The sequence below is a fragment of the Bombus affinis genome, unplaced genomic scaffold (genome assembly GCF_024516045.1).
Source record: "Bombus affinis isolate iyBomAffi1 unplaced genomic scaffold, iyBomAffi1.2 ctg00000070.1, whole genome shotgun sequence".
Lineage (NCBI taxonomy): Eukaryota > Metazoa > Arthropoda > Insecta > Hymenoptera > Apidae > Bombus > Bombus affinis.
In genome coordinates this window covers 775396-802111 of record NW_026108823.1, presented here as the reverse complement: position 1 = coordinate 802111, position 26716 = coordinate 775396, and the positions used below count along the sequence as shown (strand labels likewise).

The following is a 26716-nucleotide window of genomic DNA, read 5'->3' as shown; positions in this document are numbered from 1 at the left end:
CGAACGTAGCCGCGGTCAAAGGGATGAACGTTTTATCTAACAAAGGCACAGAGTAACTCTATACCTCTCCTTAAAAGAAATAGTCGTAGCGACACGTGGCAGTAAATACTTCAATAGTTTCTATCCCGCGGCCCGCCACACGCAGATTTTGTCCTCCGGGTAAGATGATCGCCGGATGTCGGCATGCCTTTGTAGTGTATGTTTAGCTAACGTGAGGACCCGTTATAGATCTTAAGATTTAGTCAAGCGAAGTCCTTCAAATAGACTTTGTTGCAACTACGGGAAGATAGGAGAAACCTATCTTCCACGAACGATGCCCCCCGTCAACAACCTCCCCTCAAGGGCGGCCAGCATCTCTTTCAAAACGCCGATATGGAAATCGACAAATTAGCAACAGCGCTAATTTCCCTCACCTTTGGAACGAAAGCTTTCGTTGACGAATCCGGGGATCTCATGTCCTTAGACACATCATCATCGAGACGGAGATTCTTTCTTTCGTACGATCTCATCGACGAGTGACAGTACCACCTTACAACCAGTGAATACCTCACATCTAGTTAACAAAGAGTTAGACTTGAACTGTGCGAGAACATACGTTTATCATCCCGTGACCACGGATTCGTTTCGAACCTAAGATCATTATCACTAGTGCTACGAGTGCCTAATCTTGTTGATAAGCCTGTGCTAGTAAACTCTTTATTGTATCACGGCAATGGCTAATTGTAATGAGAATTCATCAAACGCCCCTCTCCATAATCCTGACCCTAATCCGACATATATATTTGACGATATATATCTGAAAGAATAGAAATTTCATTTAATCGACTATATGACCATACTCGGTTAAGTACCAACAACGACTATCTATCAACCTTATCTTACTTCCTCAAAGATATAGAAAGACTTTAAAAATATCAGCCATGTGATTTGGTCCTTTAAAATTTGGAAGTAATATAACGATAAAATACCATCAAAACCTTTAAATTTCCAATATTCAAGAGAAACTTGAAATCTCGTTTATTTACTCAGCAACAAAATCTTATTTACCTTCAGAGAACCTATACAATTTTTGCACAGCTCAATATCTCTCCTTTAAACAAAACATCAAAGTATGTTATTCCTAACTTCAATGGGCTCAACTCAATTTTTTGATCAATTTCTCTCATCCTATACGCTCGTTTCAAAACTTATAATACCATCTACACCTTTGTCTTGTGTTCCATCCATGGTTCCTATGCATGCAATTTTATTATTAGGATTATGCAATTTATTATTATTCCAAAGGATCTTCGCATTTCTGTTTCGCTCGTGATAGGTATTCACATCTGTTTTACCGTGCTGTTTCATCTTCTGGGAACGATATGGTCGGAAATGTTATGATGTTGAATACGCACAGGTCGTTAAACGAGAATTAATTCAAGATAGATTCAAACGGAGTTAATTAAGTGATCCCAATTCCACCGCCTTGGGGGCTGAACGCGTTTTCCTTCCGAACGGTTCGCTCGTGTCGAGTGATGCAAATTTCAGCAAGTGTTTCACCTACGTGTTTACTATTAAATTTATTTATTTGTTTTTTATTTATTTATTTATTTTTTTTGGCTCGGTTACCTTCAAAGTATTTTGCGTATTTATTGAGCGATTTTTAAGGTATTATTTCTTATATTATTGGAAACAGTAATAATTTTTAGATTAGTAACAAAAGATACATTTAAATTTTATACAAATTTTAAGGAAATTGGCATAGAGAAATACCAAATTACTGACATTCCTTGTAGTATGTTATTTTAATTTTACGTAATAAAATAAGGTGTTTCAATTTGAATTCATTAAATGCTGTCTTAAATATTCAATTTGAGAATTCTTTGGAGAAAGTCGAAAAAGATTTAGAACTATTCCCTAATCGATAAATAAACGCTTCAAGAATTGAGAACCACTGACTCAGGGGAACTCAGTTAATCGAGTAATACGATTAGTTCCGTGATACTGCAGAAGCCATTTACTACGTTCGCCTAACATGATTTCATCGATAAAAGAGAGATCACTACTTCTTCCCTATACTTGATACGTAAAAATAAAAGTCTTAAAAAAAAAAAAACTCGTTGCCGAACATTTATTTTCGTTCTTTCTGATAAAAAAAGACCATTTTTGTAGTCAGAAACTTAACCGAGCAGCTTTCTCAACACACCGAAATTCGAACATTTATTACACACTTCTTATTCGGAGACAATGAGAGGAAAAAGATTATAAGATTCTATGGAAAGATTATGTTAGAAGAAAGCTGTCAGTACCTAATAGGGTGGTCCTTCTATAGTACACACGTATACCTATAATAGCACAATAATAGATTACAACGACTACAACATTTATACGTATTTATCCCACAGTTTTTAATAAACTATGAGTTCCATTTAGTTACATTTAACAATCTAACAATATAGTCCCCCCATATCTAATTTATTCCTTAACTCATAAAATATGAGCTTTAGCATATAAACAAAGCATAGTATAGTGAATGTTACAACTAAAAGAAGATAAAAGAACATACTTTTTGCTTCAAATAATTAAGATAAAATTTAGATACGGGGCTTTCAGCTTATGAAAGTCGAAGAGAAGATATATATTCCATTTGGTCATATTCTATTTAAATTCGTAACTACTCGTTCCATTTACGTTATTAATAAAACATCTTTATCGACAAGCTACCTAACAGAAAGACCATTTTGTCACTCTAAATTGCCTCAAAAGAAAATCCCTTGTCAAACATACCATGTTTCTCGTACGAAAATCCAAAAAGGATTTTCCAAAAAGATATATTCAGTGAACCATGGTTCGTGACTGGTGAGCTTGAAAAGAGATGAAGCGTTGAAGCGTCAAAGTTGATATTCCACCAAGCTCTCGACCCTTCTATCTCAATAATCCTGATCAAAATTCGAATGAACTACCCAACGAAACGATCACCGTTTTCTATAGAATCTCTTTAAGCATTCTTCATTAAGGAATCGTCAGATTTTACCCCATTACGTTCTTCCATCACAATCTTCGTAATGATGAATAAAAAAATAAAAGCTTTTAAAACCCGACAGCGCTGTCATTTTCTAAAAACGTCGACTTTATACTCCTGATGACCACGAGCACATCCGACTACCAAATATAAAATGCATTGTGAGTGTGTCATCAGCATAATTTTCGTGAAAAGAGCAATTTTTCTTGATAACTATAATTTGTAACATAGATTAAAATCGCTGATTTGATCCCTCTGATATTGTTGTCTTATGAGAGTTTCGCCTGGTCTTAATTGGTTCTGTTGATTCTTATCGTTGTGAAAAGTCGATTCGCTATATATCTTTTGTACAGAGAACTATTATGTGATGTAAGAGTGTAATGTTGTAATATTTGTGATCCTTACATTATTAATTTTGTCACTGAGCCGTTCTTTGGTTCGTTGAGCAGTTCATGTTCCCTACTTGTTTCCCTTGGTACTTTCATAAGTTTCGCAATTACAATAAAAGATTTAATTTGTAATAAGTTAAAGATTTGATCCCTTGCTTTATGATGTACGAGAACCTTTGAACTAACAACTTTGAAGTGACAACTGAACGAGAACTGACAAGCTTTCATTTCAATCTATATTTAAGATATTTAATATTTAATCGGTTTTCGTGACACCGAATAAATAATAAATAATAAATTTGAAGGGAAAAAACAAGAGATTAAGAAAAAATTCTGAAAAATTCTGACACAAATCAGTAGTATTATTTTATATTACTTTGCGAATTACTTTTCAAGCATAAAAATAGTTTGACGGTCACTTGTAGTTCCTTCCTTGCCATTTCATTTATTAAATTCGTTTAATTTCGTAAACAAAATAGCCACTCGTGGCGAGTTTGGTGTTTAAAATAGAATTTTGTCATACAGGCTGGTTGGTAATTGATAGTACAAGCGGAAAATTGATGATTCTACTCGAAAAAAGAAGTCGAAAATATAGAATAAACATTTTTCGTCTGAGACTTTATTTTCGAGAAAATCGACTTTGAATTTTTGATCGGCATGCGTGCAACGCGTGCAACATATTGGAACGGTTTATCAACATAACGTCAATCGAAACACAATCTACAATAAAATCCGTTATAACGAAACGTGATAAAGTGCACGCGTACCGAGCGAAAATTCAAAGTCGATTTTCTCGAAAACAAAGCCTCAAATGAAAAATTTGTATATTTTCGACTTCTTTTTTTTACCAGTTATCAACCACCCTGTATATCCAACAGCTCACTTTTTCTTTGTAAATATTATTAATAATTTTATCAATTTTTTATATTTCCATCCTTCATACAAGTGACAATGAATCATAAAATTTTCATAGAAATCACAAAGATTAGGGGATAAGTATACCACTATATTTTCATATATGTATATGTATGTATATTCCCAAATTACATGATAGAATATGAATAATATTGAACAAAATATAATCAAGTATACAGTACCATGGAAATACAACAGATTACAATTTTCTACCTGTCACCGATTCATCGTCATCTCCTTTCATTCTTTTGACATATATAAAAACAAATTAACCCGTCTGAAATAATCATACCTCGCTCTTTGAATACAAAAATCTATTCAAATGAAAGAAAGGGGAAGAAAATAAGAATAAATATAATTACTCAGGTATAATCTTCTCGAGGTATAATTATTCAGTTACAAATGATTCTTCGTTAACACACTACATTGTACACTACTTCTTTTCCCGGTGGCTGAAGCTAATCGTCGACGTTTATAAGGTACGAATTTTGTCAACGGCGCCATCGGAATCTTTATTGAGAAATTAAAATATTACAATTGCCATCACTAAGCTCAGCGTCCACAATACACTATGTTTTTCAAGTTTAGGTGAACCATCGACGATAACCACATCAGATCCGGACCAATACTCAGTGCCAACCTCATCCAGGCATTCGAACTCGCAACATCGGCGTCCAACGCGGAATCTCTTGCAGCTCTGTAATAAGAAGAAATCGATTAATTGTACGGATCAAGCGTCACTAGACTACTCGAAAATCCAGGTCATTCAAAGAATAAAAGAAGATAGAATTGCTCCAATTCCACCATTGCTTTAGCAAAACTAGTATTTGAGAACCATTGGTCAAATATATTATAACACTAAACGTACATTTCGGGAACAATAATTTGTGATATGAAACAGAATACGATAAAGTTCAAAGGTTACATCGATTTTCAAAATTTTATAAATTCAGGTGTATGACAGTATCAGTCAGCTCTTTTTCTGTCCCCAAGCGCCAAAATTCATTCCGACTACCATTTTACGTATTTTACAGAAGTAAGCCTTCATTCATCTCCCATTCCATCCACCAACATGCTCTCGACGTATTATCTTCTAAGTAAAATATTGATGTTGAGCCAGACATCCAACTGAATAATCTTTTCGGTGTTACTATAAGGTATTTAAAACCAGGGTTTGTGCTTATACGTTAGATGTAATACTTGGCATGAAACCTGCTTATATTGATATTAAATTTATGCATAGTAGGATGTTGGACCATTGTCAAAATGAAATTACAATACACACAGTTTCACCGTGGAAAAGTGGATCTCTCTAGCATGTCTACGCAAATGAAGGTTAGAGGGGGAGGGGGAGGGGGAACTGTATCGAGGGGGAACTCCGATCGTCGCGGATCGGTACCCTTTACTCCTTATTGCGGATCAAGTCGCGAGATTGCAAGAGGCGAGATATTTTATTAGCCTGGACATGGCCAGCGGGTTTCACCAAATTTCTATTTATCCTAATCCAACGGAGTTTACAGCGTTCGTTACCCCGACAGACAATATGAGTAGATAACGATGCCGTTTGGACTGAAAAATTGCACCGCCCGTCTTTCGGAGGGTCATTCGCAAGGCCTTAGGTGACCTCGTTCATTCGTATGTTGTTATTTATTTCAATGACGTCCTAATTATTGCCAACTCGATAGATCGAGCTTTAGAAAGATTGAACACCGTATTAGATACCCTCGTAAAAGCCGGATTCTCTTTTAATTTTGCGAAACGTTCTTTTCTAAAGACATCGGTGCTCCATTTGCGATATGTAATTCATAACGGAGAAGTTCGTCCTAACCCGGGTAAAATACACACCTTAAGTTCTTCACCTGTGCCAACGACCGTTACACAGCTCAGGCAGTTCATAGGGTTAGCTCCGTACTTCCGAAAATTCATCCCTAAATTCTCACAGACGATGAAATCCCTGTATGCGCTCATCTCAGATAACAGAAATATAACTTGGACAGATAAACACGAGAAAATAAGACAACAGGTAGTTTCCGCCCTGACCGACGCGCCGGTGCTAACGATATTCAACCCCAATTACCCGATAGAACTACATACTGACGCTAGCTCGGAGAGTTACGGGGTGATTTTGACGCATCAAGCCGAAGGTAAGAACAAGGTAATAGAGTATTACAGTAAAAGAACCAGCCCCGCGGAATCCAGATATCACTCCTATGAACTCAATACATTAGCTATCGTAAACGCCGTAAAACATTTCTGTCACTATCTATAGGGACGGGAATTTCTTGTCGTCACGGATTGCAACTCGTTGAAAGCATCGAGTGATAAAGTACATTTAAATAACAGGGACCATAGGTGATGGGCTTACTTGCAGACTTTTATTTTTGCCATTATGTATCGGGAAAGTAAACGGACGGCTCACAAATTTCTTGTCGCGAAACCCCACAGGCGTTGACCTTATTAAATTCGACAAAATCAAAGAGAAAATAGTTGACTGGCCGAAATTACGGAAGATTGGCTATTAGCGGGACAGCGTCGTGATTCTCAAACCTTGGAAATCGTCAAGGGATTGCAAAACGATGGATTCGCGGAAGACATCGCGAATACATACGAATTACGGTTCGGTACTCTGCACCGTAGGCTACAAAGAAAAGGCAGGATTCTCTGTGTACCTATAGTCCCAAGGTGTTTTAGATAGTCTGTTATTAACCATGTGCACCAGTCAATTATGCACTTAGGTTGGGAGAAAACGCTGGAGAAACTATACGAGTATTACTGGTTCGAAGGGATGGCGAAGTACGTTCGCCGATTCATTGAGAACTGTCATGCTTGTCAAGTTTCGAAAGCTAGTTTAGGTAAGATACAAGCCGAACTGCATCCTATACCTAAGACCAGCATACCCTGGCATACGGTCCACATGGACATAACAGGCAAGTTGAGTGGTAAAAGCAATTCAAAGGAGTACGTCATTATTTTGATCGACGTCTTCACTAAATTCGTATACCTGCATCATACTCGTAAGATAGATTCCCTTAACACCATTAAAGCGCTTAAATCCGCTATATTTTTATTCGGGAGTCCCTGCCGGATAATAGCAGATCGGGGGAAGATGTTTTAAGGGTAAAAGAATTTCGAGAATTCTGCGAAAGCAAACGAATTAAAGTTCACTTGATAGCGATCGGTGCTAGTAGAGCCAATGGACAGGTAGAGCGTGTTATGGGTACATTGGAAAATATGTTCACGGTAGTAGAGACGACCGGGCGGCCGTGGCAAGACGCGATTGGGGAAATACAGTTGGCTTTGAATTGCACCACCAACCGCGTGACAAACTCGAGCTCATTAGAACTACTAATAGGTAGAACGGCAAGACTTCACGATCTGTTGTTACCCGATAACATCAAAAGTATCGATATCTCCAATATAAGACGACAGGCAATAAAGTGGATGGAAACTAGTGCTAGGTATGATGAGGATGGATTTGACAAAGCTAAAGCTTAAGCGGTTAGGTTTAATCTCGGTGATTTCGTATTACGCAAGAATGAGGAAAGGAATCAAACCAAACTAGATCCAAAATTTAGAGGTCCACTTGTAATAGCAGAAGTCTTGGAAGGGGACAGGTATATCTTAAGGACATTAGACGGTAAGCGACCGTACAAGTACAGTCACGACAGGTTGAGGAAAATGCCAGATGGTCGCGTCCCTGCTGAGTTGGATGTCTGTAGTGAAGGCAATAACAGTGACCATGACGATATGAGCACTTCGACCTCGGAAGATCAGTAGCACTATGCCAGTAACACCCGGCAGAGCGAGTTCGCACGTATTTCGGGGAAATAATGTGATAAAGCTCAGAGAGAACGTGTGATGTAGTTCACACGCTTTTTGTGGTAATAGTGTGATGAGGCTCAGTGAGAACATGCGATGTGACTCGCATGCATCTCGGGGCGACAGTGTGATGAGGCTCAGTGAGAACATGCGATGTAACTCGCATGCATCTCGGGGCGACAGTGTGATGAGGCTCAGTGAGAACATGCGATGTGACTCGCATGCATCTCGGGGCGACAGTGTGATGAGGCTCAGTGAGAACATGCGATGTGATTCGTATGCATCTCGGGGCGACAGTATGATAAGGCTCAGTGAGAACATGCGATGTGATTCGCATGCATCTCGGGGTGACAGTATGATAAGGCTCAGTGAGAACATGCGGTGTGGTTCGCATGCATCTCGGGGCGACAGTATGATAAGGCTCAGTGAGAACATGCGGTGTGGTTCGTATGCATCTCGGGGCAACAATATGGTAAAGCTCGGTGAAACCGTGGAACAAAGCTCTATGTGCTCACACGATCTAGAAGACCGAGATCCTTTGGAGTGCGAAATCGAAAATGGTCCATCATGCCGTTACGATCCGACTAATGACCTGCAGGATGCAACTATCACCTTGAATACTAACTATAACGCTACTAATTTTCATTATCTTTTATTTCTTTGCTGCCAAACCCCCGAACAGGATTTGTTGCTACACTGGACCCTTGCCTTATTCGAACATCTAGTTAAATTGTGAATAATGTCAATTGTATCGAGTCTAATGTTAGGAAACTCAATATTTTAGTTACACACGAGGACGTGTGATAGTCAGAATGGCCGTGTCGGAGATGAAAGAATACTGGAACCTTCCCTTCGGAACTTTGGGAAGACCCCTAGTATTGTAATTTAGATTTCACCATAGCCGAATTAAGAAACTGTTGTCATTCGATTCGACTGTACTTATTTGAGATTTATGATAGTGAGCTCGGGCTCGAGGCGACAACCAGTCGCCGAACGTAGTCGCGGTCAATGGATGAACGTTTTGTCTAACAAAGGCATGAAGTAACCCTATAGCTCTCCTTAAAAGAAATACTTAGGACGGGGCACGACGGTAAGCATTTCAACGATTTCTGTCCCGTGGCTCGCCACACGCAGACTCTATTCTTTGAGTAAGATGATTACCAGATGTCGACGCGTCTCCACAGTACATGTTCAGCTAGCCCGAGGACCTGCTATAAATCTTAAGATCTGTTTAACTAAAGTCCTTCAAACCGACAAACAGTCCTCGTTCCAACTACGAGAAAATAGGAGAAATCTATTTTTCTCACGAACGACGCTTCCTCTTCTCGAACTTTCTCTTAAGGGCGGCTAGCACCCTTCCCTAACCACCAACATGGAAATTGACCAATTAACAGTAACGCCAATTTCCCTCACTTTCCGAATGAAGGCTTTTCTCCACGAATCCGATGATTTCGTGCCCTTGGGCACACCCATCATATTTTTCCTCGACAGCGTTACCGTGATGGAGAACCACTCTCCGGTACGACCTCAAAGACGATTCAAGTAACTCTCAGATACGTAGTGATTGCCTCGTGCATTAACATTGAGTACAACTTAGACGCTGAGGAAAAGTAGAGTCCGTCATCCCCTTGACCGCGGATTCGTTAGTGAGCCTAGGATCATTGTCATTAGCTTCTCGAGTACCTAATTATCCGATTACTTGTCCAATTCCATCATAGTCATATTTGCTCTAGTAAATATCTCCTCTATTGCATAATGATCACGTCTAGCGCCAATAGGGATTCGTTTCACGCCCTCAACCATAACTCAAATCTTAACGCCGACCCGACATATATATAGAAGATTGCTTAGAATTTGGAGCTTAATAACATATCTCAAAATCATTGACATTAAAGAAGGTGAACCTTACTTACGAAATTTCCTTCCGTCAAATGATACATAAAAATTGAAAAAAATAATATACATAGTTTTGACTTTCTTCCGCATTATAATTTGAATCACTCGATTTATTCGACTAAAGATAATCAAGCAATAACCTCACTTTACACGTATTCTCATCACGTGAAATAGATCACATCAGGGATTTTCAAAAGTCGATGGAATATTAATAGCGATTAATTATTTATGGATGTATTCTGCACGGTTAAAGCAATCGCCTAGTGAATTATCGAGTTCCAGGAATATGAGCGGCAAACAGGATTGCAGCTATAAATGACTCTCTAACGTGTATATTAGAGATGAATTTGATCATTTATCCTCATAATATGAAATACGCTTTTAAGTGGAAATCATAATTAACAATTTCTGGCAGCGAAAAGTAAATAAATCGATACGTTTAAATCAATATTAGAATTTCTTAATATTTTTATCAAATTTTTTTATCAAGTATTTTAACATCGTAGAAGTGTCGTTGGAGAGAAATATTAGGTTGTTCCAAAAGTTTCTTTCGTTTTCTAAAGAAATGATAGATGTACGATATTTTTTGTTTTATATTATTTTATTGAATTATGTGCGATCCACCTTTCTCCAATTTAATATAAAATAACATAAAACAAAAAATCTATCATTTCTTTATAAAACGAAAGAAAATTTTGCAACAATCTAATAGAAATTTAGTTTTAACACAATATAAAAATGGATTGTTATGCCCCTAGGAGATAAGAACAATATGATTAATATTAATAATGAATACGTTAACGTAACGTAAAGCAGCTTTTGCAGAAGGCTATTACCTGAAAATGTTTACTAAAGAATGATAACATGAATTTTCTTAAGTACCCCATTTGATACTTAATCTACTTTGTAAATACTGTACGTCCTAACTTTGAAAGAATGCAATTTTAGCTAGAATGTTTCAAATTACCTAGCCGTATTGTTTCCTTGTAATATAATTTATATTTACATTATCTCGCGTAATTCTTTCCACTTTATTGACTTCTAAACGTTAATGTAATATAATTTTTATAATATAATTTTAATCGAAGTTATTTAAAATTTGTAGTATCTCATCCCTACTGAATAATATTAACAAATGTGCAGAGCTCAAGTCGAATAACACCGGCTCAGATAAATGATCATCAAACTTACTTTTGTTATCGTCGATGTCAGTGATTTTGAACCAGCCAACGTCCATGGCAATCAATATTATTTAGCCGGTCTTAACGCAATGTAAAAAGCAAAAAAAAGAGGAAGGAAGGAACAGGGAAGCAAAGAGATAAAACGAATTTTTCATTTTCTCGAAACTAGATCGAGTTTCAAGCTGCTCGTAAAAGAGTCTGTAGCCAATCCGACTAAATTCGACGAACCGCGCTTCAAAATTCCCAGAGAACTGTGATAACCATCGAAATCTGTACAATTTGTCGATTCATCGCTTGATTAAAAAATGGAACAAAATGAGGCTGATCAGCCGGCCATTCAACTTCTAATGATCCCTATCGTTTTACCCTAGGTTGAATGCTACGATATAAGCCGAAACAGCTATAAGTAGGGTTCACGTGATTGCCGCCATCTATTATTCACGCGTTACACATTCGCCAGACAGACGCGTCTAACGGTTGACATTGTTTTCTACCCTCAGTTCCAACGCAATTACGTTGCTACGTGCAATCAAGTCTCGAGTGAAGCTAATGATAAGTTGTTGTTCGATCCTACACAATTACTAAAATTATTCAAATTAAACTAATTTAGTCTAAAAAAACAAGTAATTTCGTTATATATTTCCTTTCATAATAAGCCATGGTTGGAATATAGTAGCTGACGAAAATATTCGTATATTTGTAGAAACATTTTAGGGCTGTATTATGCATAACGGCACTATAGAATTAATACTGTAACAGAATTCTACTATCATGGTTATGCTGGTAATATTCGAAACAAATCTGAAAATCTATGTAGATGTTGTAAGATATTCAGTACGAGTACTTTGCATTACTGTTATGTACATAATCACGACGAGATAAGGAAGGTACTGTTCTCTATTGCTCATCGCTACCCGTTGCTAGTAGCAACGTACTATGCATATATATCTCGTAAAGATTTTAAATGTAGCCAACGAGACCATTTTTAATATTTGACTATCGTGACCCATTACAGTTTCATCACTTTCGATTAATTGAACACGACCCGCACCTTAAGACTAAAATACACAATATAAGTATGGCACAGAAAATCTTTTAAAATTTACGGACGACTATTTATGGTATTTAAAGGCAGCAAAGATAATAATTAGCTGCGGATTTTCCTCGAATCGTAGCATACAATATGGAATCTGATTATTAAAAATTACAGTGGAAATACAGTGGATTTCCATAAGATATTCGTGCTTGTGGCATTTTGGAAATAAATTCTTAACCCAAATGGACGACCTCGATACTCGAGAAATTTTGTGAAGCTGACGTCAATGGCGATATGTACTGTTGTTGTGCTATCATTTCATAGTAAGCTGTATTGATTGCACTTCTATTCACGGAATTGATTTATTCCACACAAAAGTTGACAACAATAATCGAAAAAAGAAAAGTATATTACCGCCTTTCACATCAGCATACACAAGCACATAGGATTTCACACGAATATACACACTTGTAAATTCGACGAAACGATCAAATTTAATTATTTTTCGATTTTTCGGGCATCAAGTACTACATCAAACGTTACACATCAAACGTTAAAATACGGCGAGCATACAAAATGTACAAACCACTCTAAATTAATTAACTTTGAACGTTATTGATTAATTAAAACAAACCACTGTTGCGTTGAGTTTTACATTTTAAAAAGTTGTTTTCCGTTTTTGCTTTGTTTAAAACTAAAAACAGGACTACGTTCATTGTAAGTCGTAAATATCCCTTTTATTTATTTAAACAAACAGATATTTAAACAAACAATTTATAAATATATAATTTATTTACGTATATTTGTAATATCTGTTTTATAAATTTGTACAACCATTTATCCATTTATCTATTTTATTTGCATATAATTTTTATAGACTTTTTTTTCTTTTTTTTTTTTTTTTTTTTTTAAGAACGAAAAATTGTGATTCTATTTTAAGACATGTCAGGCTGAAGCGATACGCGATATATATTTCTATTCGGATTTCACCGTCGTCGTAATCGATGCTATTGGAAACGTTTCACGATAGACGTCTTACAAGCGCTTGCAATGTCCGTCATGTGTAAGGCTCTACCACTGAATCGCGGCTGCCATTTAGTGATTAAGGTCGATCACTTAGAGACGTTAATCCGCCATAATGGTGAGCAATACATCGAAGCCATTATTGAAAGCATAGTTACGCGTTAATTTCATCGATCTTAGTCACAAATAGAAGTGTACAAATTATAGGATTTCCAAATATTTAGTTTAGTTAAAAGGAGATATGAAAATGACAGGTATATTCAAAGGATAAAACAGAACCGTACGATTGTAAACTTTCAAATCATTATAACTATTTAAATTTGAAAAATCTTACTATATTTATACAATATATTTTTATTAAGAATGGAAGAAATTTCGAAAAATCCGCCAACACTTTTTACTGTCGTCTTGAAGCACACCATATGTTAAGCTTCTTCGTCGTTACAAATTTTATCGCGGATGTAACGAACGTTTCGAACATGTAGCACGCACGCGTCAACGCCTACATTTGGATTTTAAATATATGTTTTATGCATTAAATGTATTTGTACTTTCTTGCGCAATTTCTTTTAATTTGTTACGATATGGAGGGTTTAATTACGTTTAAGATATCTATCTGAATCCTTTAAATTCAATGTTCTTTAAAACATTACGTTACGTAAAATAATCGTTTTTCCACTTTATTGTATCATAAAATAGTTACTTAAATTCATATTACTTAAAGAATCTTCCTACAGAAAGAATAAAAAAGAATAAAATCCTATATGTTAAATTTTACGTGGTTGATGGAATACATAGCGATGACGAGAACTAACTACAGACAACAAGAAACTATTAGCGAAGGCAACTGGTGACTATGAATGTCGTCTTTATAATATGTGGCGACTAAGGAGAACAACTACCAACTACGGATAACAAGTAACAACCAACTGTCTCGTTTCTAAGGGGCAACTAACTTGCAATTATCCTCCTTTGATGGTTCCTGTAGCGTGATATACGTCTTGAACGTAGTTAAAGAATATGGTCGCTGCTGAATGGCGATTTGACAGCAAGGCGATCCCGCCAGTTCAAAGCTTGACATTGCAAGCTACCGAAAACCATTAATCTTGTTATCGAATATCTAGCTTTCAGAAGAACCCTTGTGATATGATATGACGTCATGACATTTTTATGACGAAGATGAACAAACAACGACCTCTAACGAAACAAATTTTTATTAAGTGCCGTATGTGGGTTGCAGGCCGGCCAACCAAGGAAATTTATCGAATGTATAAAGTAAAATATATACGAATATATTGGATATATCATAAAATGCCCGCGTTATATCGTCTAAAGAAAGCTAAAGAAACCGCATAAAGAAAGCTAAATTTAAGGAATTAAAAAATTGAAATACCAGTTATAAGAGAGTTAATTAAATTCAAACCTATCGATGGTCTCATAAAGACCTATATTTCCTGGAAATTGATATCTTTCGAATTCTAAATTCTCCTTAGAAAGTATCATAGAGAAAATATGAAACTTGAAAAGTACATCACGCTGATGCCTCGATAAACCGTCGTGTCGATAAATCCATGTGTCCGAGCGATGAATTTTCCCCAAACAACAAAAAACTGAAGGGAAATCTTCTTTGAAGGACGTGACAAAAGGTAGGGGAAGCGGGAACAATGATCACGCGATAAACTGATGGTGTACGTATAGAACGTGTACGTATAGAACGTTGCGAGAGAATTATCGAGAAACAAAAAAAGAAAAAATAATCGTTGGCCGGCGCGACTATACGCTGTCGACGGGCAAACAGCGACTGAGACTAACTGAAACGAACTCTGTCGCAGTATGAGCACGGGCTGCGTTCGCGGGTCGATCGAACACGTTCTGCGCCTCTCCTCGGCACCGGCGTCAAAGCCACCCCCGATGGCTGCAACGCACTGGTGCACTTGGTGGTCCTTTCTTTTTCGTGTGATATTATACCAGCATCTGTGATGCCATTTCAAAGACCGCAATCAAAGCATTAAATGCCAGATTAAAGCGACGCGATAATATTACCCCAATATTCGTCCGTAAATGTTACCGTATAGATGTTTAATTAAGCATTATTATGCTTCGAATAATTTACTATCACATGAATCGTTCCACAAGAAAACATATGTTTCACTTTTCCCCGTAGTATGATTGTAATTTATAACAAATATTTATAATTTATAATTTAAAATATTTATAATTCACTGAAAGTATCTTCCTGTCACGATTATAGGCGTAAAATGTCAAATTAAAAGTACCAAATTAAAAACATATGGTATCCCGAAACCAAACGTACGACATGGCGAATCACGATGATACGATAAAAATTGATCTATGTCTTGATTTATTCAAACAGAACGAACTTACTCGAACTTTTCCAGAATAAACGATTTATCCGATAATATCCGTCACCAGCTTCTCTTCCTTCAACGGTAACAACTGACACCGAAAGCTCGAGAGACCCGAACGGTGAGACGTACCCAGAAGCAATGCAGTTACCTGGGCAAAGAGTCCCAAAGACCAAGGACGTAGGAAATTTCGAGAAACGGAAATGGAAACTGGAGTGGCGCGTCAATCAGCACTGACGGAAACTAATAAAAATGGAAAAAACCAAACTAATTCGTTTCACAAATTATTAAAACGATATTATTGAAAATTTCACTCGATTTTCTCGCTGCACACGTCAATATTTGTCGAAATATCAATATTAAAAAGTTAATAAAAAAAAATATCCTCTTTCTTCATACCTGTCTTTCTCCCGGGCGGCGAAGGAATACTAGAATGTTCGAGAACAACGGATACTTTTTGATTTTATCTCGATATCAATTTCAATCTTTTTAAACGAAATATAATCTGAACGATGAAACGTTTGATCAAATAATGTTCTTCGTTCGATGCTAAAGGAAATTGAGAAGAAACATCGAAAATTCGTTAATAAAACGAATTTCTTTGTTTCTGTTAGATAATAAACTTGATATACGTATTGGTTTTTAAAATCAATATAGCTAACCAATGGGCACACTTTTAACAAGGGTGATGGAACATACCAAAAATCTTTCAAGATGGTCTTGGCAACGGAAGAGTCGAAAATATGACAATTATGAATGAAAAATTCTAATATTTTACAGCTGGCAACGATAAACAACTCCAGATATTCTCCTAATTAATTTACAACAAATTCGCGTATATGATCGATAGCTGACGTCACTGTGTCCCACAGCCCTTGTAAAACGATAAGAATTTCCTGGAAAAACTTGTAGCCACGAAATGAAAAAGATGATAAAACTTCTAACAAGAGTACTGAGACGAGCAACTTTGTACTTACCCCTTCGGAGTAGGGAACGTGATTAAACGTCCGCGAGTTCGAAACTTTTGTAAGTCACTGCACGGCCGCTGCTTATGGTGGAAATGTAATAGATATAAGTACAGAGCGCGTGAGCGAACTAAAAACGCGATATAGGGGTAAAGAGAGAGACCGTTCCGTCCTTCTCTAATGCCCGCGTACTTGTACCGGAAATGTGTAACAACGGTAAACGAGCGCCGTCAGTGTCCACTAGTGTGCATGCCTGATTAAACAAGGATAGAAAATGCTTATATACAGCCTTCTCTTTCTATTTCCATGTCGCATCCATCTTACTATACAGTAGACAGGATTCGACTATTCCATCATTATATTCGCACCCTGCTTACGTGTGAACTAACATTGCCATGACAACAAATCGTTCGTCTCCTGTTTGATGCTCAGTTTTCAACGGAGTTGAAGGGAAACTTTATAAGAGAAAGGAAGTGACGGATTGTCTCAAAGTAATAAACGAAAATTTTCGTAACTATCGAAAAACGATAGACAATACAAGGATATCATTATCACATTTAAAACTATTACAATGAACGGTGATTTATCGCTGCAAGGTACCACAAATAAGATATCTCATAATTTGCGAAAAGAGGTAAGGAATACTCTAGATTTTAGACTTTGGATCTTCCATGACAGTCATGAGTGTGTTTTGTCATTGATTTGCCATATTGCGTTTTTCACAATTGTTGTTCATTTTTTGTGATATTTTACACTCGCACATAGTATCTATGATTTTTTCTTTCGATAATTCTTATAATTATTGTCAATAATTAATTATTTATAACCATTTACGCTGTATTATATATCATTAAGTTTTATCTTTGCACGTATCAAGATAGTAGATAACAATATTATGTTTATATATTTATATTATGTGTATATATTTAGATATCTTCTTAGTTGCAATTTTTTCGAATAATATCGGCGACCAATCGAAATAGAAATTAGTGCGGAAAGAGGGGAAGGAACCAAAATTTGAAAATCGACATCGGTAACTCAGTAGTTATAGAGTAACTCAATCGATAACGTAGATTAACTAGTTATAAATGAAAATATATTTAAATTCAAACTTTAAAAATTAGAAATTAAAAGGCAGAAGGCAAAAAATTATCGCCGAGGATTTATATAATAATAAATAGACAGTACATTCTTTTTGTCTGTCTTACCTAGAAATAAAACAGTTAATTGATGATTATCGTATAGTGTGTACTCATAGCATAAAATTTGTTCAATGAATTAAAAATTATATTTTTTAGATATGTAGACATTAGCGATGTATTAATCCGGGAAGCTCGTCTACCTCGGAAATATCGAGTCTGCGACAACGTCGATTTGGAAATTATTCTTACGGAATATGAAAATTATTACAAGATGAAATTCCAAAAATATCCTATATTGTGCAAGAAAATAACTGAAAAGGAAATAAAGACGAGGGAAATGACAAATGCGAACAAAGTGTAAGAATTTAAATTATTTAACACTATTCAACGTTCTCAACGTATTCAACGTATCGATTACAATATCATTCAATCTTTGAAGAAGTAGTAAAACGTGTCAAATCTGTTAGCAAACAAACGAGAAGTGAGTCTGTATCTGGGTCTGTGAAAGGGAGGAATGCACAACAGAAGATGAGGGGTGATGCTACGGATGATATTAATCTCGCAATGACAGTGACATCAATTTTCGCCAATGAAAGCGATGAATCTTCATCAGAAGAGGAGAGCTATTTAACATCTTAATGGAACAATCCACGCAATCAAAGATATCAAAATAGGCTCAGAAGCTTTATATAGACAATCTGGAATTATGGAAGATTATTGAAGACATTTCATGCGTAAGTTATTTTCGATTAATATACGTATTGTAAATATTGATTTCAGTAAAGCTTTAAATAACGAATTACATAACATTTACGGAAATTAATACGGAGATTATGCGCCATTTCATCTTTGTATTGTCGCAGGAAATCATACTGACAAAATTAAATGTATATTGGGACAACATCGTAGGCCTAGAGGAATGTAAATCTGCTATTAAGGAGGCCATTGTGTATCTCCTCAAGTACCTTATCTTTTTTAAAGGCCCATTTTCTCCCTGGAAAGTTATTCTGCTATACAAGCAATTACGAAATAGGGAAGACGATGTTGGCGAAGGCAGTCGCAACAGAATGCCAATGCACCTTTTTTAACATAACGGCCAGCTCATTGGTGAGCAAATGGAGAGGTGATTCCGAGAAGTATATCCGTGTAAGTTGATTTCCTTTGTCTATGAAGAAGAGATTCTGGAATATATCTATCATATATAATAATAATCATATATAACTAGAATAGTTGTTTGGAAAACGAAATGATATTACGTTCGTGATGAAACAATGAATTTAAGGAATTTTGAATATAATATTTAATAAATAATAAATACATTTGTTAAACTGAACAGGTTTTATTTGAACTTGCCTATAATTTTTCGCCTACAATTATTTTTATCGATGAGATTGACTGGATAGGCACAAATAAAGGAGTAAACTGTACATTGTCTGAACCTGCAAAGAGATTCAGATCAGAACTTCTTTCTAGATTGGATGGATTAGTATCTAACGAAAATTCTAATGTAGTTCTTTTGGCTGTAACTAATTGCCCTTGCTACGTATATCACGCTATTTCAATGTTTTCTAAGTAGAAAATATCTTAATATCATAATTATTCATTATCTTAATCTTAATTATTGTGTTGTGCGGAATATTCCTTTGTTATTATTAATATAACAGAACAATAATATTTATTGTAAATATATTATTAGGGACATTGATGCAGCTTTACGCAGATGCCTTGAAAAGAAAATATACGTATCATTACCAAATGAAGTTACTCGACTTGGTATGTTCAAATTATACCTTAGCAACCAGTTATTAGAGAATATGGATATTGTAAACCACATAATAAAATCTACTGAAAAATATTCTTGCGTGGATATAAAATTGCTTTGTAAGCAAGCATGGCTGCTAGAAATAAGTCCAATATGGGAAAAACTTGAAAAAAGAAAGAAACATCTGTTACGACTTTGAAATATGAATTAAAGAATTATGAAATAATAGCAAAATTGTTAAAAAACAATGTCACCTACAGTTACGGATGTGGATAGATATGAAGCGTGGAATAAATATGTATGCCATAAGAACATATTTTAAAAAATATAAATGCTTATCATATAAAAATATAAAAATATAAAAATATAAAAATATAAAAATATAAATGGTTATAAATTATTAATATAATTATCGTTCGAAAAATTGTTCGTGTGCGTGCATTTATGTGTGCGCACGGGCTATAAACAAGTTTGAAATATTCGTTCTACATATATACGTGGTATACATATTCCCTTATAATATATAATATGTGTAATCTGAGTGGTTATATATCCACGTATTACATATGTGTTAGTGTATTTTATCGATAATCTGTCTTTTATTTCCCCTTATCTTATTGACGCATGTAAGGGCGCGTATATGCGCCGGGAAAAAGCTATGGTTATATATGGGATTGTTAACAAATAAAAATTAATCTAGGTGTTATTAAAGAAATTTGTTTCACCTTTTAAACTTTTTGATGATTGGTTTACTTTGAATATTTTGCATATTTTTGCATATCATGAGCATTTTGTACATTTCTATACATTCAAATTTTCTATGAATATAAAATGATCCGCACTACTATCTACTTCATAGTATACTCTATACGTTTAAAATGCTCCATTAGAAGCTTAAATCTATCAAAATACAGCTCCTAGGGAAATGTGAATTTTCACATGAACACATAATATCGATTTTCTCATTGAAACGTATAGGCAGGTATATACTAGCATAAGCCACCTTCGGCATTTGGCCGTATGGTGCAGCACTAGCTTTGTAACATAGAAAACCATAGGCGTCAGTTCTTCTTGTTTCCTCTTTGATATATGTTTACTTTAATGTCACTTATTCAGGCGCTTGATACATTGTCGGAATGAAATTTTAGTAATGTGCAAGTAATTTTGAGTAGATTAATAAAGTATAATAAGATATTAGATTCATGTACATAGATTCAAGTGACATCAATCTTTATGTCTAGTATATACATGTGTATTGATCTATAAGTCAGTGTTAAAATAACAAATAAATGGCAGAAGAAGGAAAGAAGATTTCCTTCGGTTTTGCGAAATCTATTAAGAAACCTGTGTTAAAAAATGCTATTCCACAAGAAAAAAAGAAAGTTGATTGCATTGAATGCCTTGATGAGAAAGGTATTAAAGTAATAGGGTGAGTTCAAAAAGTAAAATTTATAATCAAGAAACATATAACCTCAACCTAACCTATAAAAATCACCAATAGCGGAATATATATATTTGAAAACAATTTTTTTATTTCAGTGAGGAAGGAAAAAAAGATGAACCTCTAATTATTCCATTACTAGGTTCAAAAACCTGGCATGATAGAATTCTTAATAAAATAGATGCAGATATTTTCCTTCCGAAGGCAGATAAGGAAAAGGTAGGAGACGCTAGTGTTAACGAGGCAAAATCAAAGCTATCTAATGGAAAAACATCGCCAATAATATCAATAAAGAAAGAGCCAGTTGAAGATAGTGAAAATAAAGTTGTTACTTTAGAAGAGCAAGCGACGAAAGAAATCATTGAGGAACTTAAGTCAAAGAATAAATATGAAACTAAAACAAATGATTTAACTTTACCTTTAGTAGAAGATGAATCATTAAGAGGCAAAGAACAGGTACGTTATCAACATATTGATGTGCAATGCACAGATGTATTACATTTGCATATTATAAATATCGTTTTGTATTTTTCAGTCTACGTTAGAAGATTATGAAAAAATTCCTATTGATGCTTTTGGTGTAGCAATGTTAAGGGGAATGGGATGGCAACCAGGAAAGGGAATTGGTTGAAATGAAAAGTATGAATTTTACTCTGGATTAAATTAATTATATGTATTTAATACATCACTTATTGGAAAGTAAACAGAGAACATCATTTTTTATTTCACAATCGTTTATTCTAACTATTACAGATTAGTAGCAGCTGTCATACCAGAATTACGATCAAAAGGTATGGGTCTTGGAGCAGACAAAGTAGCATTGCAGAAGAAAAATACAGATTCCAAAAAAGAAGAGGAAGAAGTTAAAATCGAGAAAGGAACATTTGTGAAAATTATAGCTGGAAAACAAAGTAATAATTATGGTCAAATAGAAGGATTCGATGATGATGCAGGAAGGCTCATAATAAAACTAGCTCTTGGTGGAAATATAATATCTGTAAATGAATTTATGGTACAGCCAGTGACTAAATCAGAATATTCTAAGAACTCAAAAGTTCAAAGTTAATATGAAGTGTTAGTTTTTCATTAAGGGACATTTAAGAAAATAAATTTGAATTGACGTATACATATAAAGACATAATCGGACATGTAGAAAAACTAATTCAAGAGTACCTGTAAGTGTGTTGTTGCATGCAATTTTTTAAAGGTCCCTTCTAATTTTATATAAAATATGATAAATGTAGATCGGTCCGTCGTGTCCAGTAGTTGGGTGACTAGTGGGTTGTGGTGGTTGTTGACTCTTGTGTTATATCTGCTTCTGGACTTGTGTATTTCATCTTTGACTGTAGGTATCTTGAGGTCACGGTGGATTGTTTCGTTGGTAACATACCAGGGTGCATTTGATAGGGATCTTAGCGTTTTCGATTGGAAGCGTTGGAGTATTTCAATGTTGGAATTACTTGCTGTTCCCCATAGTTGGATTCCGTAGGTCCAGACAGGTTTTATTGCGGCCTTGTAGAGGATTATTTTGTTCTGTATGTTTAGTTTGGAGCGTCGGCCCGTGAACCAATAGAATTTTCTTAATTTTTCCTTTAGTTGCTTTGTTTTTTCTGAGATATGTTTTTTCCAAGTTAGCCTCATGTCCAGGGTCATGACCAGGTATCTTACGGAGTCCTTGCTTGGGATTATTGTGTTGTTAATGGTGACCTGGGGGCAGGTTTGTTTTCGGAGCGTGAAGGTTACATGAGAGGATTTTTTTTCGTTTATTTTGAAACCCCATTTTTGGAACCACTTTTCCATGGTGTCGATACTTCGCTGGAGAGTGGATGAGGCAATTGCCGGGTCTGCGTGGGTAGCTAATAGTGCTGTGTCGTCGGCAAATGTTGCTATTGTTACCTCGTTTGATATAGGTAAGTCGGCAGTGTAGATGGAGAACAGTAGGGGTCCGAGGACACTACCTTGGGGTATGCCGGATTCTATTGGGAATGTTGCGGAAGTGGCGCCTAGACATTTAACTATGAATTGTCTGTTGGTTAGGTAGGATTTTAAGATGGAGTAGTATGGATGGGGTTGGATCTTTTTGAGCTTGTAGAGTAGCCCTTTATGCCATACTTTGTCGAATGCCTGTTGGATGTCTAGGAATACCGCTGAGCAGTATTTTCTCTTTTCAAGGGTTTGGCTGATCATGTGGGTTATGCGGTGGATTTGCTCTACTGTTGAGTGTTGTTTTCGGAAGCCGAATTGGTGGTCTGGGAGTGTTTTCAATTCTTCTAGGAGTGGAAGGAGACGATTCGTGAGCATCCTCTCGAATAGTTTAGACAGGGTAGGTAAAAGACTGATTGGGCGATAGCAGCTGGTTTCATATATTGGTTTACCGGGTTTAGGGATGAGGGTGATCAGTGAGATTTTCCAAGCCTTGGGAAAGTGTTGAAGGCGGAGGATAGCGTTAAAGATTGATGCGATGAGTGCAATCCCTTTTATCGGAAGTTCCTTGATTGTTTTATTTCCTATTAGGTCGTGACCTGCTGCTTTCTTGGGGTTTAGGCGACTGATTGCTTCTATGATCTCTGAAGAAGTGAAGGGTTCAACAGGAGGGGACATTTGGAAGGGAGTGTGCAGATATTCGGTAACGTCCGCTGCAGCTATGGAGGAATGTAGTTGGAATACTTCAGTCAAATGTTTGGCAAATAGGTTGGCTTTTTCTATAGGGCTACGCGCCCATCCACTCTGCGGACGGCGGCTTGGAGGTATTATTTGTGGGAGGCGCGTGAGTTTCCTGGAGGCCTTCCATAGTGAGTAGTTGGAGTCGGCTGTGGGGGACAAGCTGGCGAGATATTTGTGAAAACGGTCATTATTGTAGTTTTTTTTATAGTTTTGGATAGTTTTGTAGTTGCGTTGTTTAGTTTGCGTTTGTCCTCCGGTGTTCTATGGGTCTGCCATATCCTTCTTAGTCTACATTTTTCTGCTATTTTTTTAAATATGTACTGGGGGTATTCGTGATTGCTGATGGACGTTTTTGCCGGTGTGGAGAAGCGGATAGCGTTTATTATGCTCGTGTTTAGGTATTCCGTGGCTGCTTCGATTTCTTCATTGGTTTTTAGTGAAGTTGAGGCTGAAGTTGTGTGTGTAAAGACTTCTCTAAAGAGCTGCCAGTTGGTGTGTTGGTTATGTATGGAGCCATTACGTGTATTCTCGATGATAGTTGAACTGACTGTTACTATCACGGGGGAATGATTAGAGGAGAGATCAGCCGAGGAATTGATTTGGACGTGTCTTGACGAGATATTTTTTTTTAGTGAGGAAATCAAGGAGATCGGGTATTTTGTTTGTGTCGGTGGGCCAGTGTGTGGGTTCGTATGTGGTAAGGTAGTTGAGGTTGTTGGTTATTATGCTGTTGAGGAGGTTTTTGCCTCCTACTGTAACCAGTCTGCTGCCCCATTGGGTGTGTTTGGCGTTGTAGTCTCCTCCAGCTATGAATCTATTGCCCAGGGTGTCCAGGAAGTCGTCAAAGTCTTCTTTGGCGATGGAGTGTCTGGGAGGGCAGTATACAGCTGAAGTGGTGATTGTACCATGACAGTCTTCAAGACCATGCTTGGAGGTAGTCTTTCTGGAATGGTGGAAGTTCGTAGTGCTTAATGTTTGATTTGATTATGATTCCGGTGCCGCCGTGGGCCTTTCCGCTGGGGTGTTGGGTATGGTAGAACTTGTATCCGTTTATGTTCAGGTAGTTTTTGTCGGTGAAGTGGGTTTCAGTTATGAGCATTATGTCGATTTGCTGGTGTTTTAGGAAGAGTTCTAGTTCAAGTTTGCGTTGCGCTAGACTGTTGGCATTCCACAGAGCTGTGCGTCTTGGTTTTATTTTGCGTCGGGGCGTATTAATTTATCCGATGTGGATACACCGTTTTTTTGTTGTTTTTAGATACAAGTGACGAGAAATTATGAAATGATATTTTAAATTTAAACTGATTTCATTCATTGATTTATTGTAGCGACAATGGTAACTTGTTTAAATAAAGATTTTATAAATAAAATATTTAAGGTCTAAAATAATAAATAAACACATGTGAAAACATTAAAGCTGTTATCCTTATTCATGGTCTTGTTGGAACGTGTTTAACGAGCGTAACGTAGGCGTGAAAACGAAAACGTTGAGACTCTTGTGGCGTAAAAAGACTGAATTCCTCATAAAAATACAAGAAACGAGAGGAAACGTGCACATAGTTTATTCTCGACCTTGGATACATAAAACCAAAAAAAAAAAGAAAAAGAAAAAGGAACAAAAATTTTTATTGGTTATTTACCGAAACTCATTGTATCATTTTTATTACTCTATATAAAACGTAGAATCATATACTGACGAATGTTATTTCGAATTTCTAACTTCAGAACGATAATTACATATTTGAAATTACCAATAAGTGGTAGTAGCATTAAAAATATGGAATATTCAACGAGATGAAATATAGGTAAAGTATTTAAAAGAAAAAAGATTGAAACGTTCGATGTAAAACGATGAAATTAAATGATTGGATTTGAAAACTTGATTCGGTTTAATAATTCGATGAAAAAAGTATTCATCCTATGAAAAAAGAATTCATGTTCCTGTCGATATATCAACGACGTGCGCCGTTACTTCCCACTGCTCTGCCATTCAAATGCAATACTCGAATATACATGGCGAAAGAAATGGAAATTGAGCAATTTAAGGGAACGAATTACTCTCGCGTCCACGTAACTTCAAAATGTTTCACGTGTCCGTGTTTGCGAAACGAAATTCGTCGTTGTCCAACTAACACGCTTGCAGATGCTACGTTCACTTTGTTGCATATAGGGCTTAAATATATGAACAAATAGAACGGCGCAACTGTCACTAGCGTAATTTTTAAAGTGAATTAATGCATAATCTCGTCATCTACGTTTGACCATGATTATGGCAGTGATCATTGTTATATACGAATCTTCGTGCAATATATGTGAAAATTCGTGGTTGTCCAATTAACACGCTTGCAGATGCTACGTTCACTTTGTTGCATATAGGGCTTAAATATATGAACAAATAGAACGGCGCAACTGTCACTAGCGTAATTTTTAAAGTGAATTAATGCATAATCTCGTCATCTACGTTTGACCATGATTATGGCAGTGATCATTGTTATATACGAATCTTCGTGCAATATATGTGAAAATTCGTGGTTGTCCAATTAACACGCTTGCTGATGCTACGTTCACTTTGTTGCATATAGGGCTTAAATATATGAACAAATAGTACTGCGCAAGTGTCACTAGCGTAATCTTAACGTGTTAAAGTGAATCAATACATAACTTCGTCATCTACGTTTGTCCATGACTACGGCAGTGGTCATTGATATATGTGAAGCTTCGAGGAGTAGATGTGAAAATTCGTCGTTGTCCGGTTAACACGCTTGCAGATGCTCCGTTCACTTTGTTCCATATAGGGCTCAAATATGTGAACAAATTGAATGGAGCAACTGTCATTAGCGTAATTTTAACGCGTTAAAATAAATTAATGTATAATTTCGTCATTTACGTTTGATCTACGTTTTTTCATCTACGTCATCTACGGCACCTACGCGAATCTTATTGATTACGTCTTTGGCAGTGTTCGTTGCTATAAATGAAACTTAATAGTTGTTGAAACCGCTCGAAAGTCGTGTTCCTAAATCATTCCCTCGTCTCGTATCGTGTTCATCAAATGGAAAAGGAGATTGTGTTTTAATGAAATCGCTTGTTACTATCAATCTTGCTGTGTCACTCGCATA

At 36.2% G+C, this 26716-nt stretch overlaps 2 protein-coding genes and 2 long non-coding RNA genes across 22 annotated transcripts in view; 2 read left to right on the top strand and 2 right to left on the bottom strand.

Moving 5' to 3' along the window:
* LOC126927033 (G-patch domain and KOW motifs-containing protein-like) overlaps nt 1-21928 on the top strand; it is a 205763-nt gene extending 183835 nt beyond the window's left edge. For 3 of the 7 annotated variants that reach the window (XR_007715101.1, XR_007715103.1, XR_007715102.1), the window contains exon 5: nt 21728-21928. The gene's annotated coding sequence lies outside the window, so the exon portion shown is untranslated. Of the gene's footprint in view, nt 1-21689 lie in introns of all 7 variants that reach the window. The other 4 variants (XM_050743347.1, XM_050743348.1, XM_050743345.1 and 1 more) reach the window with 2 other exon arrangements.
* LOC126927031 (G-patch domain and KOW motifs-containing protein-like) overlaps nt 1-26716 on the top strand; it is a 730127-nt gene that overhangs the window by 223956 nt on the left and 479455 nt on the right. The window contains exons 1-2 of one of the 13 annotated variants that reach the window (XM_050743335.1): nt 20532-20924; nt 21035-21155. The exons of 6 other annotated variants lie outside the window; for them this stretch is intronic. In XM_050743335.1, coding sequence (XP_050599292.1) covers nt 20785-20924; nt 21035-21155 — 261 coding nt within the window. In that variant the 5' untranslated portion in view covers nt 20532-20784. Of the gene's footprint in view, nt 1-20531; nt 20925-21034; nt 21156-26716 lie in introns of those variants that run through there. 6 more of the 13 variants (XM_050743334.1, XM_050743327.1, XM_050743331.1 and 3 more) reach the window with 6 other exon arrangements.
* LOC126927070 (uncharacterized) lies at nt 18087-18896 on the bottom strand. The gene is made up of 2 exons (XR_007715123.1): nt 18548-18896; nt 18087-18431 (listed from the first exon to the last, which is right to left on the bottom strand). It is a non-coding gene; the product is annotated as an uncharacterized LOC126927070 (long non-coding RNA).
* On the bottom strand, nt 19106-19668 carry LOC126927084 (uncharacterized). The gene is made up of 2 exons (XR_007715137.1): nt 19524-19668; nt 19106-19172 (listed from the first exon to the last, which is right to left on the bottom strand). It is a non-coding gene; the product is annotated as an uncharacterized LOC126927084 (long non-coding RNA).